This window comes from Scomber scombrus, chromosome 17, assembly GCF_963691925.1.
Source record: "Scomber scombrus chromosome 17, fScoSco1.1, whole genome shotgun sequence".
Taxonomy (NCBI): domain Eukaryota; kingdom Metazoa; phylum Chordata; class Actinopteri; order Scombriformes; family Scombridae; genus Scomber; species Scomber scombrus.
In genome coordinates this window covers 19,351,073-19,365,531 of record NC_084986.1, presented here as the reverse complement: position 1 = coordinate 19,365,531, position 14,459 = coordinate 19,351,073, and the positions used below count along the sequence as shown (strand labels likewise).

Genomic DNA, 14,459 nt, shown 5'->3' with positions numbered 1-14,459 from the left:
ACCCCTGAACCTCAGCACTTCCTTTAACTGTTATCATAGATCAGTGATTTCCAATCCATGCTTTTTCCTGATCTTTCAATAATATCACATGATCTTCATTAGTGGTTAGAGTTTGCTCAGTTATCATGGAGATGGAACTGTTGGAAGCCTGATTCAGAACTCCTCTTCCATGTTGACTTAAAAGTTATGTATTAAAGTTTGCTCTTGACCTTGGAAAAAGCATGTTGTAAGAGTCCCAACTCAAGGTCCTCATACTAGTCTTCTCCAGAGCTTTTAACTGTATCACACAGTATTCATCAGAATAGATGAAAGAGTGGAAGAACTTAACTTTTATGCCAACAGAGACGAGAAGTCTTTCAAGTGCGAAAGGAAAGATGAAATCTTAACAGATACTGAGCTTGTGTGTCAAATAATTGTCACCACGACAACTGAGCAATCTTCATCTAGGATAGATTTTCAGAACAATATATACCTACATGCTCACAGACACAGACACAGACACACACACAAACACAAACACAAACACACATACACACACACACACACACACGCACGCACGCACGCACGCACTCTTTCAGTGTCTTAACTTGGCAAAGTGTGTTTTATATGTTCGTTTGTGTGTAAAATTAGTTTTAATGTTTAAAACCCCTGTTGCTGGTGTGCGTGTGTGTGTGTGTGTGTGTGTGTGTGTGTGTGTGTGTGTGTGTGTGTGTGTGTGTGTGTGTGTGTGTGTGTGTGTGTGTGTGTGTGTGTGTGTGTGTGTGTGTGTGTGTGTGTGTGTGTGTGTGTGTGTGTGTGTGTGTTTATGGAGACAGCAGGTTGTGTTTTTTACGCTTGGATGGGTGTACTTACAGTGTTATTCCCCAGGTTTAATCCAGCACGTTGCAAAGTTTCCGATATACACCCACAGCGAGCTCTGTGTCCTCACTCCAATGGGATACTTCAACATTTTATGGAACTGTGTCCCTCTTTTCCCCAAAATTGTCTAGTCTCTTAGTGCTGTTTGGATTGCGAACTTGTTTTTTGTTTAACTGAATCACATAATTAAACTCTCAATGCAAAAAACCCAAACCAAACCGTAATATGAAATGTATCCTCCTGTTTTAACTGATCTTTCCTGCAGGTTTTTAAAATGCCAAATGGCATCAACACTCTCTCTCTCTCTGTCTCCCTTTCTCTCTCTCTCTCTCTCTCTCTCTCTCTCTCTCTCTCTCTCTCTCGCTCTCTTTCACCTCATCTGTCAGTGTCGCGTCTCCATGTGTCTCCCGGACAGCAGGCAGGTGCCATGGGAATAGATGAGGGGGTTGCCATGGGAACAGAGGGATGGGATGTTGGTGGAGGGTTGGGTGCATAGGCGGGTCATGCGACAGAGGAGGCAGCCAAACGAGATCTCTGTCTCTCTCTCTCTCTCTCTCTCTCTCTCTCTCTCTCTCTCTCTCTCTCTCACACTATCTCTCTCTCTCACTATCTCTCTCTCTCTCCCTTTCCCTCTCTCTCTCTCTCCCTGCTCAGGAGTGTTTGGGTGTTCGTAGAGCGGTGAGAGGTCAGCACCAGAGAGTTGGTGAACCACAGCAGAAATGTTAGAAAAGTCTGGTGGCAATGTTTTATTTAAATATATCATTTGACTACATGTGAAAGTAATCAGTGCAGATGTAGAGAATTGAGCAGCAAAGAACAAGATCAATCCAATAAATAAAAGACATAATAGCATGAGAATCTTCTGTACCAGCCTGGTCCTGAGACCCCTTTTTATGTGATCCTGGACACCTCGATCCAAAACATTTGTCTCTTTCTTAACTGATGCTGTTTTTTCTTTGGTATTGTAGAAAAATTAACATACTGCAGCGTGTTTCAAAATATCAATATTATTTCTCCTCGAGATCTTGTTAGAACTGGTGCTGATATTTCACTTTTGCTTTTGCTTTCAATCCAAATTGGTCCCCGAAATGAAACCAGATGTGTTGAAATATGATGTTTTGACTCTTTACACATGATCAGTGGTACAATCCGTTTGTGCGTTGCTTCCCCATAAAGAGAGCGATAACTGGAAACCCCCCCCCCCCCCCGCAGCACTTTGGGTTTAGCGTGCCGCTCAGATTTTACACAAAGTTCACTCGTTCCATTTATGACCTTGTTTGACGTTGACCTTTTAATGCACAGCCAATTAGATGGCGGCTGTATGGGACGTGCCTTGAAAGTGACCCGTGATAGACAGACATGGTAAAAAGAAAGGTTTCTCACACCTAAACCCTTCTTAAAGTTCAGGTTCCTCCCCATCCCAACAATGTCCTTCGCCTTCTTTCGTGCTCAGTAGACATTCATGATTAATACATGGTGTTTGCTAGTGTCTTTTGCTTGCTGCTACACTACCTGTCCCAAATAGTTTATGTAAACATTTGCCACACTTTGCCTCTGCTCCGAGCTCTGTGCCCCACCTTGCAGTGAACGCAGCTCATGCAGCTCATCATAGTTAGAAAGCCTTAGACTTAACCAAGGTTTTTTTTACCTCAGCTGAGCTACAGAGTGTGGAGCTGTAAATAATTGGACAGTAGGGAGCTTTAATGCTGTTGCTGTTGTCCCAGTGCTGCTGCTAGCTCTACTGATGCAGTGAGGTAGTCCTCTCCAATCACCCCCTCCACACACACACACACACACACACACACACACACACACACACACACACACACACACACACACACACACACACACACACACACACTTCATTAGTCCAACATACAAATACACATACACCTGTCCCTCCACTGAAGCCTTCCTTTGTCAGTGACCCAGTTTAAGCATCACCAGCCTGTCACGATCACATGCCAACCACATTAGTCAGTGTTTGTGTATGACGTGTGTGTCTGGACATGTGTGTCTTTGTGCGTGGCAGATAACAGACAGTTAATGGCTTTTCTAGGTATAGCTCTTAGCTTGTGTAGATTGTGACACAGGCTGTTTCCCAGCGACAAGCTGCCATATGTTCTTTGAAATTCCCACGTTGCAAGCGGCTGCCGACAGTATGTACACATTGTCCCCGGAGCCAGAGCCAGAATGGCTCTGTTCACTGATGCATTTCATGTGCCACTGTCTGCTGTGTTAGTTTTCTTAGCCGGGTCTTGTTGGCAGCGCTTCGTGGTGGCTTTCAGAGGAGAAGGTATGGAGTAGGTCTTAATCTTGTCACCGCCAGAGCTGCTGCTGCTGCAGCTCCCGTATAAGCAGGCCCAACACCACGGCTCACAGAGCAAAGCATAAGCAGAGAAACGTTCATCTGCCAAATAGAAACATGCATAAATACACACATAGGTTGTGTATCAGCACTTTCAGCTCAAGAAGCATTTATCAAGTTATGGGACCGTGTGTGAGTGTGTGTGTGAGTGTGTGTGAGTGTGAGTGTGTGAGTGTGTGTGTGAGTGTGAGTGTGAGTGTGTGTGTGTGTGTGTGTGTGTGTGTGTGTGTGTGTGTGTGTGTGTGTGTGTGAGTGTGAGTGTGAGTGTGAGTGTGAGTGTGAGTGTGTGTGTGTGTGTGTGTGTGTGTGTGTGTGTGTGTGTGTTTTCAGGTGGATAGCATGCGTTGAAACAAAAGTGACAGAGCAATTACATGTGCAAGAAGTCTGTTTATACATTTGCTTATGTATTTTGTACAAAAGCCAGAGCAGAAAAATGTTGTGTTTGTACATGAATGTGTCAAAGAAGCTCAGCAGTGTGTTTTGCTGTTACTGTAAGCATAAAGCCTGAGTGTGTGCCTCCAGACCAAAGAGCGCACACACAAAACGGATGTCCAAACCTGTCTGTCTGCAAGGCAACAACTAGGAATACGCGCACGCACACACACGTACACATACATACACATACACACACACACACACATACAGGCATACAGTAAATTTGGACAAACAAAACCATCCCTAAGGGAGAAAGTGTCCATCTCACTCTGATATGCACCACACACACAGCTCTCAGCCCACAAAATGCAAGCAGATACAAAAGGATTACAAACTGAGCATCTCGACAACCATTCATGTAACCCAATTTTCTTTCTCACAGTCACATCGTCTTTTACGTGTGCATGTACACACACACACACTAACACACACACATACACACACACACTGACAAACACACATACAAGATACAGGGATGCTAGTTGTACCCTTCCACTCTTGTGAGCATTTAGTACAGTTATGTAATGGTGAGTTTGGATTAATGAAGCATATGGGAGATGGGGCTTTGACTCAGAGGATGGTTGACTCTGTGTGTGTGTGTGTGTGTGTGTGTGTGTGTGTGTGTGTGTGTGTGGTGTGTGTGTGTGTGTGTGTGTGTGTGTGTGTGTGTGTGTGTGTGTGTGTGTTAGGATTGTGTGTCTTGTTCATATTCTCTTTTGGTTTTTTAATGTTTCCTAGTACGCTTGGACATAACCACAAAAACACAACTTTCTGTTTTCCCAGCAAAAATAGTATTCAGATATAACATTTATGACATTCTCATACATTTTCCAGCATGCGTTGTTGATTTATAATGTAAATGAATATTACAGGATCAGCAAACAAGTTTAAAGAGTCATTACTGGTGGCACTTTATATGAATAGTCCAAAGTTGACACTCTGTGATTGTGGGAAAAGTTGTCTGTTTATAGTCAGCATCTAGTCTCTGGTTAGCAGTCTATAAATGTCCATTGATTATTGAGTAAACCTACTATGTCATTGGTTTGTAACCTGGGATTTTGGATATTCCAAGAGATCCCAAGATAAATTTGAGTGAATCATCACTAGACGATTAATAAAGTCCTCTTCAGGCCTTTAAATCCTTCATTCCTCCATGGGCAAAAATATAAGAATGACACCCAGGTTGTCAGATATACAAATGTAAATGTTAAATTTGATAATTCAAATAATATATATATAAATATATAATATCAAAGAGGCCTGAGTCAAATTGTCACTCTTTCAGAATGCCTAAGCTAAAAGTGTCTTGACTGTAACTCATTTTCTGCTTTTACAGACTCTAATGTATTGATAAGTCATTCAGGTTTTGTCACTGATCATAAATCCTGCGAGTCAGTTTTTAGATGAACAGAACATACAAGTGAATCTTACATTACTGCAACAGTTTTTACAGATGTTATAGTATTATTTTCCTGATAAAGGCTCCAACAAACCCTGCTGTTTATGATAAAAACAAAACAGTCATTTATTTGGGGTGAAAATGTATCACCAAGTGAAAATACATTTTGGGTTATTAGTATTATTTTCAGACAATCTAGTTTCATTATTGAATATGTTCCTTCTGCATTTGACAATTAGTCAATACGCCATGCAAAAAAAGTTTTACCTTATTTTTAATTTAATTTAAGACCTGAAATAATAATGCTTTTTAAGCCTGCCTGCTAATGTTCCATCAGTCAGAGCTTACACCTTGATGCATTTGGAAGTGAAAATGTTATTTATGCTCTGTTTATTGTAAACTGTTCCAAACTTCCCATCAACTTACCTGATATCGACATTTATTTTGATTAAATTATTCAATGCTCTCACTCTCTCATGGTACCTTTGCACAACTTCCTCGGGTGCCGGCTGTACACCTAGAGGACACAGCCTCACTTTGCGCTGGTCCTATAGCAGGTTTTTGATTAATGGCTTTATGTATGGCTTTGGAGTTAAGGCCAAGGCTTATGGAAATCAGCTCATCTTTCTCCACTGGAATGTGAGAAAGGAGTCACTGTACAGTGGTGCAATTCAGCCCACGCCACGTCCATGACCTTCACTGTGGACATATTGCCATTCTGGTCACAGCCGCAAGCCAAAACAAGAGCATTTTAAGATGCACACAGGCACAAGCAGGCAAGCTCATGCATAAACATTTACATGTGTATACCAAACCTGTAATATGTACTGCTGGCATATAAATAAGACCTTTTTTAAACCTGCTTTCAGTATGAGGTGGGCTGTTTTCGACTTAAAAAAGGGTTGTTTACTTGTAACTTTAGACTTCTGTTGTAGTAAATTTAGCATGCTGTCTTATCTGACACAATCTGAATTAGGACTGTACCTAGTGATTATTTTCATTGTCAATTAATCTAAATGACAAATGACTGTTTGAGTCCATAAAATACAAAAAAATGTGAAATACACATATTCCCAGGGCCTGAGAGGATGTCTTCAAATTGCTTATTTTATCAAACCAACAGTCCAAAACATTAAGCATATAAAAAAAACAAAACCAGATTTTTTAAATTTATTTTATTTATTTATATTCACTTTGTAGACACTGGAATGAGCTTATTTTTGCCATTTTGTTCAACTAATACAGTCGATTATCAAAATAGTTGCCATCTAATCACTTAGTCAACTAATAATGTTAATGTTGTGAACCATACCCACCTTGTGTTTAAAGCATGGGTACAGTCACACAGTTTCAATTATGTTTACTTTGGTTCTATTCTGCATTTGTTTCGTCTACTCTCACAATGCTTAATGGCAAGAAACAGTGCTTGTTCAACATTCACACAGACTCACAAGAACAAGCCTGGCTGTTGAACAGTCTTCGTAATCTGTCCTTTGCAGAATTCCGACAGCAGTCAAAACAAATGTGATAGTCGTGGTGTGCGAAACAAGCATAAAAAACTGCACATGCTGTTTGGCCTGGGCCTGGTCTGTACACGTATCGCAGAATCGTCACTTGCAAATGAGTAGTGACAGAAGATCATTGACACAGTGAACTGATCGGACAGAGGGAGATGAATGATTTATGTCTTGGCTGTATGTGGGAGCACCGTTCCAATATCAAATCTGCCAGCTGTAGTGTGACAGATAATTGATCTGCAGCCTGTACAGCAGCTTCTCCTCCCTGTAACCCAGAACACTACAGGAGACGTGTCTCCATACTGTCCATATCTGTTTAGATGCAGAAGAAATTGTGTGTATGTGTTTGTGTTGTGTCCCCTGCTGTCCCCTTGGCCCTGTTTTGAGCTGTGAGGATGAAGCGGGGTATGTTCTGCTGGAGTGGCAGCGTTAATATCCGCCGGGTGCAGGGGTCTGTTATCTTGCTGTGTCAAGGACCTCTGCTGGGGATTGATGTGTGTGTTCATGTGTGCGTATGTTTGTTGTTTGGGAAAGCATATACAGCAACTCTTGTCCTGCTACTCTTCCCGTTGGCACATTTTTGAATGTCACTACTGCGTGTGTGTGTGTGTGTGTGTGTGTGCGTGTGCCTGCGTGTGCGTGCATGTGTGTGTGTGTGTTGACACATACAATCAATACTTGTTTTTTGTTGGATTTTGTGTTCTTTTGTCCTTCACATACAGAACCAATCATAAGTTTTATCATACTTTCTCATTCAAGTAAATGGGAAGTTGTACCCAAACTTTTGGAAAGGCAAACCTGCATGAATGAGTGAAGAGCCATGATGAGAGAAGATGGATCTGCACAGAGCAGGAGGGGTCTCTGAATGACGTGACAAGTATGAATCATATGCTGTGACCTTTACAGTCACCAGATCTCAAACTATTTGATCACCTATGGAAGATTTTGAATTTAGACAGCTCACGCACTGCACTAAGTCATCATTTTGTGATTTACAAAACATGTATACAGTCATGCACATAGAGACATGCTCATATCAGTACATTTTAAATATATTTAAACAAGTGACAAAGTAATGCAATTGATCATAAAGCACATTTGACCCAGACAGTTGAATACGGCTACAATAATGGTCTCACTCAGCACAGATGTCTGACTGATGTTACAAGAGGCACCTAATTAAGGTTTGTGGAGGGAAATATTTTTCTTTTCAAAAGTCACTTGACACAAGATGTCTTCACTGAAAAGTTCATTATGAGTGTATGTGTGCTTGAGTTTTATGGTTTCCACATCATCTTCTACAACTGAAGGTGGAATCTTACCATGACTGGCATCAAAACTACTGTAGTTGTAACATCACCCAAAACGGCTCATACACGTCTTAAATTCAGCTTAGAATTTAAGATGAGCACACAGAAACTTATCTCCTCCTTTGTGTGTTTTGTGGCTCATGATAGACAGTACTTTTTGAAAATAACATCGATGCTGCAGAGACTGAGAGAGACAAAGATTATTTCACATTTTTACACTCCATCCTTTCTCTTTTATGCTATGACATTGAGCTGTATTTACTTTACGTGCCCTGCAGTGAGTGAGTGTGTGACCGGACGGTTTTGTTGGTCCATTCAAGTGAGGACATCGAGGTTTGGCACAGAGCGAGGATCCACTGCTGTTTTACAGCATGTGTCATCATTCCTTAAAGGTTTATTCCCCAGCGGAAACGATAGATAGGACCTGTTATATGCCTTTGTGTCTGTGCTGAAATTATTCACGTTTGGTTTTACCTGACAGTATTGACCGCTTGTGTGTGTGTGTGTGGCAGCAGTAGTACTAGATATGTGTTATTGTCCTCCTCCAGTGCAGCAAGGCTCATAAAAGTGATTCCTCGTCTCCTGGCCCGCTGGAGGTGTAGAGGATTTATGAGATGGAGTGAGTGAGAAAGGAAGGGTAAGAAAAAGAGAAGGAAAAGAGAGTGGGAGGTAGAGAAAGAGAGAGTAAGGGACAGAGAGCTAATGAGTTAGAGAGGACAAGGGACTGAAAGAGAGTGGGAGGTGGGGAAGGGGAGATGGATATAAATGAAAATGAAGATAACGCACAGAGGAAACGGAGGACAGTTTGGTTAGCTATAGGCCCTTGCTGCACAGTCTGTCACTCTGTCTGTTTGTTTGTCTATCTGTATCCATCTGGCCATTCCCGAGGGTGAGTCCAACAGCTCACCTCATATCAGCCTCAGCCTAGGCTCCCCCCCCCCCATGACTCAACCATCTCAAATCAGTGCGAAAACGACAGAAAGAGAGGCAGAGTGACAGGAAGAAAAGCAACGAGAAAAAGTGAGGGTTGGGATGCAGAAAGAGTCACATCCGTCATTTCCCTTATGTGCTAACGGATGCGCTCATGGGAAATGCACACACATACTCACACAGACACGCGCGCACACGGACCTCAGTCATGCGTATATGATTTAGCGCAGCACAGCACAGTATGTGCAGATATACCCTCCTCCTCCTCCTCCTCGTTCTCCTCCTCCTTATTGTCTGTTTGGCTGTTGCATTTCCTCGCTGCTCTTTCGCTCTCCTGTGCGTCCTTCTCACTCCAGCCTCCCCTTCTTATCTCACTCTCTTACTCTCTCACTCACCCCTTCTAGCTCACCCTCTCCCAGTTAGTGAGTGTGTAAAGTGAGTGTGTGTGTGTGTGTGTCTGTGAGTGTGTGTGAGTGTGTGTGAGTGTGTGTGTGTGTGCGTGTGTTCTTGTGTGCATGTGCCGGGGAGCTCATTCTGTTCCGACTCCAGGCAGAAGATGGTAAGTAATGTCTTTCCTCCTGCATATCTGAGAGAATGTTTACAGGTTTTCAGTGTGGAGGGATGTTTGTTGGTGTGTGTGTGTGTGTGTGTGTGTGTGTGTGTGCGCTTGTGTGTGTGTGTGTGTGTGTGTGTGTGTGTGTGTGTGTGTGTGTGTGTGTGTGTGTGTGTGTGTGTGTGCGTGTGCGTGCGTGCGTGCGTGCGTGCGCGTGTAGAAGTAATTTGTGTGCCTTCTTTTTAATAAGTGAAGGATTTTTTGTTATTAGCTGAGTGGGCATGGGGGTGGATGCATTGCATGCACTGTGTGTGTGTGTGTGTGTGTGTGTGTGTGTGTGTGTGTGTGTGTGTGTGTGTGTGTGTGTGTGTGTGTGTGTGTGTGTGTGTGTGTGTGTGTGTTTTTTTTTAAAATATAATTTGTGCTCTTGTATACATATTAATGCGTGTGTGTGCGAGTGCTGCTGCTGCTGATGAGGATGATGATGCCTGAAGGAGGTGGTGCTGTCAGGCCATGGATGAGTTTAGGGGGGAAGGAGGGTGAATTGGGGGTGGCGGCGAGTAATGTAGTGATGGGACTGTTGACCAGCTTAAACTAGCAGGGGGGCTGCAGGATGATGAAGGGGAGCAAGATGAAGGAGCTCATGTGACTGATGTGGTGGCTGTGATGTTTCTGCAGTGTTAAAAGAGATAATGCACATGGTTACATAAAGACATAGAGGAAGAGGGATGCGAGCCAGAGGTATGTCAGCATTTATGCAAGCCATGCTGTCAGTCTTTCACCTTCTCAGAAACAGAAGCCACTCCATCCACATTTCCCTTCTCTGTGATCTTCCTCATTTAGCAGCTGCTTTTATCCAGAGCACCTTACAATTCATGCAAAACACCCCCACCACCTTTGCTGCTATTCCTTGTCCCTGGAGATATAATGTGCTCCCCTCCAGTCACCAGCATAGCAGTTTAGCCGCAACGCTACTGTAAATGGAAATAAGGGCGATGAAGAAATGTGGAACCATCACCTTCAAAAATCAATGACTGCTTTAAACAGCTGACATGAAGAAGTGGCAGGATATAGATGTAGCCGTGGAGAATGAGTCCACTGATAGCTAAATGTCACGAACAGCGATTAAATTTGAAGACTCCCGTGTTGTGTTTAGAATAGATCTGTGAAATGCCTTTTACTGCCATTTTATGTCCGTTTTTATGTCTGTTTGTGCTAGTTGTTCGTCTCTGGTGCTTTACAGAGACACCAAAAATGTTTATAGCTCATGTTAGGATAGTCAAATTTTTAGAAGATAGTAAGGATGTACCAAGTATACTGCAAACATTTACTTCTCACTGTAATTCTTTTTATAACTGAGTCGTGACATTTTTATTTTCTCAAAGGAATACTTTGACATTTTGGAAAACATGCACACTTATTCACTTGCCAAAAAGGAGACTGAGGACTGAGGCCACCTCCATGTCTATACAGTAAATTTGGAGCTCTCTACAGCAGCCATTTAGCTTAGCTTAGCACAAAGACTGGAACAGGGGGAAAGATCCTGGTTCTGTACAAAGGTAATAAAATCCGCCAACATTTACAGAAATGCTGATTAATGTACATTGTCCTTATGAAAGAATAATTTAAATAAAAGGAAACCTCACTAAATAATATGTTAAATGTCTCTTGCGCTGTAGAGTTATGCAAAGGACTATTTCTTGGCAGGGTGCGGTGACTTCCTGGAGTATTCACTAGCTGTCTGGTAACTTCAAGGAGAACAACAAGTCTCAAGAAACAGTCACATAACTCTCCTTAAAACCAGGGGGGCATATTACACTACAGTTTTTATATGTTTGTGAGCTTTAGAGGTCCTGGCAGACAGATTGTGTTACTTTTGGACACAGCCAGGCTAGCTGTTTCCCCCCTTTTATCGTCTTTGTGCTTAGCTAAACTAATCAGCTGCTGGTGGTATTGCTTCATGTTAACTATAAAGACATGAGTATGATATTAATCTTCTTATCTGACTCTTGGCAAGAAAGAAAATTAGCATATTTCCCAGAAACTAGTCTTTTAAAAGAAACTAATCTTCCAGTGCAGTAAGGACACTTCAACCTGTTTCAAGTAGAAATCAGCTTGTTTTGCATCTGCATGTTGAAACTAGACAGAAGAACTCAGGGGACTGCACTACAATTGATGACAGAATTTAACTTTATTTGAGAAAAAAACATGAAACAAGTTGAAATACTCTGAGCTAGCAGGTTTTCACTTGTTTAAAAGAAAAAAAAAACTCAGATGCTCAGGATGGCTGAGTTGGAGACAGGATGTGTGTGGATATATGTGTGATATATTGTTGCAGAGACCAGATGGAAGTAGCTAAAACTAGAAAAGAAAGAGCTCTTATGTCTCTGATTAATGTACAAACTTCACTATTCAGCCCTCCCCTTGCTTTATTTGGCTTGTACCACCCATAGAACATTTGGGTCAAAATGCCTTAAGCTTTAAGTCCAAATCACTTCAACTGAGTCCAGTGTGCCTGTTCATGTGTGCAGAGTGTGTGTGCCTCCATGTGTATTTGTTGGAATTTATATTATTTATAAAGGTTAATAAATATCTACAAATTATTATATGCAGTCCTAGAGTGTTAATAAATGTGTGTTTAGCTCATCACACATGCAAGATGAACATGCAACTGGATGTGTGAAGTTTGCGTGCATTGTATACGATATATTTGTCTTGGGTTACTCACGCCCACTGACTCTGAGCAGTTTGCCCTGAGGCCGATGGAAAGAGAATGGAAAGAGTACATGAGAGCTTTGAATAGCGAGACAGAAAAAGAGAGTCCAACAGTCAGACAGAAAGAGAGGAGGTGGGGGGGGTAAAGACAGACAGGAAATGAAAGGCAGCAAGTGAAATGGATGAGACTGTCTGACCAGCTGTACTCAGCGTGCTCATTCACCATGTGGGCTGCTGATGAGAAGCGGGGGAGACTGGTGAGCAGCATAACACAGGCCTGTCAAATCAGCTGTGTTAGCTCTCACTCTCTGCCACACTGGCAACTCACTCAGTAGCTCATTAATTTCTAATATGCGTGGACGGCCATGGGAGGGCAGTGATGAATAACCGGGGCTGGACGATAAAGCATGCAGCACATGCTTCTGGTCAGCGGCTGTTTTGGCTTCTTCAGTGTGAATTCTTCCTCAGCGGAAGCGCCGTTTGAGAGCAAGTTTTCTTTTTCAATAACTCGCTGTTTTAAAAGCGTAAGCACAAAACTTTGAAATCAATTTAATGCACTGGCAGCGCACAAGTTTAATTTGACAAGTAAAGACAGCAACTCATCAGAATCCTGGATGACGGTATGATATCTGTACAGTATGATATCATTCAAAGATGTTTAGACTGATCAAACTGAATCTATTATTCAGTTTTTATACAAGGAAACTGTAATCTCATAACAGATATTCATGAGTTGTTTCATAAGTCTAAAGACATATAAGATAAACACAAGAAAATATTTCAATGTAGTGCCAGTTAAAGGATTTTCAGCATGGGTCATGCTGACTTTGCACGCAAAACAACATGTATTAAGCGCCTTGGGTCTTTCCAACTGAACTTCAATTTAACATAAATAATTTCAAGCTTTTGGTTAGCAGTTACAGTTAACTGCATAGGAATCTAAACTAACGAATACATTTTCACACACAGGTTGTTAACAGTAACAAGCTGGTATAATCATGTAAAATTCTGCTCTTAGTGGCTTTAAAAGTGCACTTGGGAGTTTTCTCAATCTACAATCAGGAAATCAGTGCCCTGAAATCATGTAATATGTAACTAAATAAACTAAATGTCTTCATACTGTGTGGCGGAAGTGGAAAGTACAAAAGTGCTTAGTCCATGTTGTTGAATTGAGCTTTCCCTTAACAAGAGTGCTACCTTGCTGCTGCACTATTTAAGAGATCCTTGCGCAGCTCACTCCTGAGTTGCAATTTGTAACCTCCTGTGATTTCCTGCCAGTGTCTATTATCTGAGCAGTGAGTTTGATGAGGGCAACTACTGTGAATCTACAGCATTTCAATTAGGAGGGATAAGATGCTCATGTCCTTGACAGGCCCACTTTAAAAAGGCAATTTAGTATATAATCTAAAATGTTACTGTGTCATAAGGAAAGGGCGAGAATCATCTAATGACTTTAGTAATAATTCATAGTGAGCTTGCTTTCATGCCAGCTGTTTGTAAGGAATAGATGTAATGTTTTTCAATGGATTTTCCAAGGATGCGTCATGGAGCAGCAAAAAGCCTTGCAGATGGCGTCTGCGTTTTGTGTGTTGATTTTTTCTTTTTGACATTTTGATTTTTAAAAAACACGAAAGAAATGTTTTTGCAGCTGAGTATCAGACTCTCTTCAGATGTAATAAACCCCCCAAAAATATGATCCAAGGGCTATCTGTCCATAATAATCTACACAAATCCATCTGTGTTTTCCACCAGTAATTGCCTGAAATGCCTCCTTAACACAAAAAAAGAAGAAAACAAAACAATAACCTCCTTCCAACTTAATTAGTAGAGGGAATAAAAAAAATCTTCAGGTGCTTTGGTGGATGGATTGTTATTAAAATAGCCTTACCACAGCTTGAATGAAAGTGCTCTAATCACGAGTGACCCCAGTAGAGCAGTATTAGGTGATACTTTGAGAAGTGCTAGAAGTGAACTACACTGCTTTTTCCTGGCTCCTTTAGTTGTTTTTGTTTTTTATTATTTCCCATGTGATTCTAGGTTTATTTCATGTAACATATCTTCTAGAAGAAAAGATATGAGACATTTTGGATCAGTGATTGATGCCTGCATTGATTACAAGCCTCGCTGCAGTGTATTCAGTGAGGTTTGTATGTTTTATCAGTTATAATTGATCTGGACTCGTTGGGCTTTTTAAAAGCATGTTTAATGTTGTATGTGTATTGCTGTTAAATACAGGTTTCATGAATGATACCTGGAGTGGTGTAGATTTTCTATTATATTGCAGCTCTTTGGTGATAGTGTGTGAAGGCTAGTTACAAGAAATTCATATATTAATAAATCATATCTATACGTAAAGTAAAAATGCTCTGTCTTG

At 41.4% G+C, this 14,459-nt stretch overlaps 1 protein-coding gene across 4 annotated transcripts in view; it reads left to right on the top strand.

Moving 5' to 3' along the window:
- The window catches only part of gphnb (gephyrin b), a 91,381-nt gene that overhangs the window by 51,967 nt on the left and 24,955 nt on the right, over positions 1–14,459 (top strand). Inside the window, exon 9 of one of the 4 annotated variants that reach the window (XM_062437005.1) lies at positions 816–821. The exons of 2 other annotated variants lie outside the window; for them this stretch is intronic. In XM_062437005.1, the coding sequence (XP_062292989.1) occupies positions 816–821 (6 nt within the window). Of the gene's footprint in view, positions 1–815; positions 822–11,212; positions 11,238–14,459 lie in introns of all 4 variants that reach the window. One more of the 4 variants, XM_062437006.1, reaches the window with a different exon arrangement.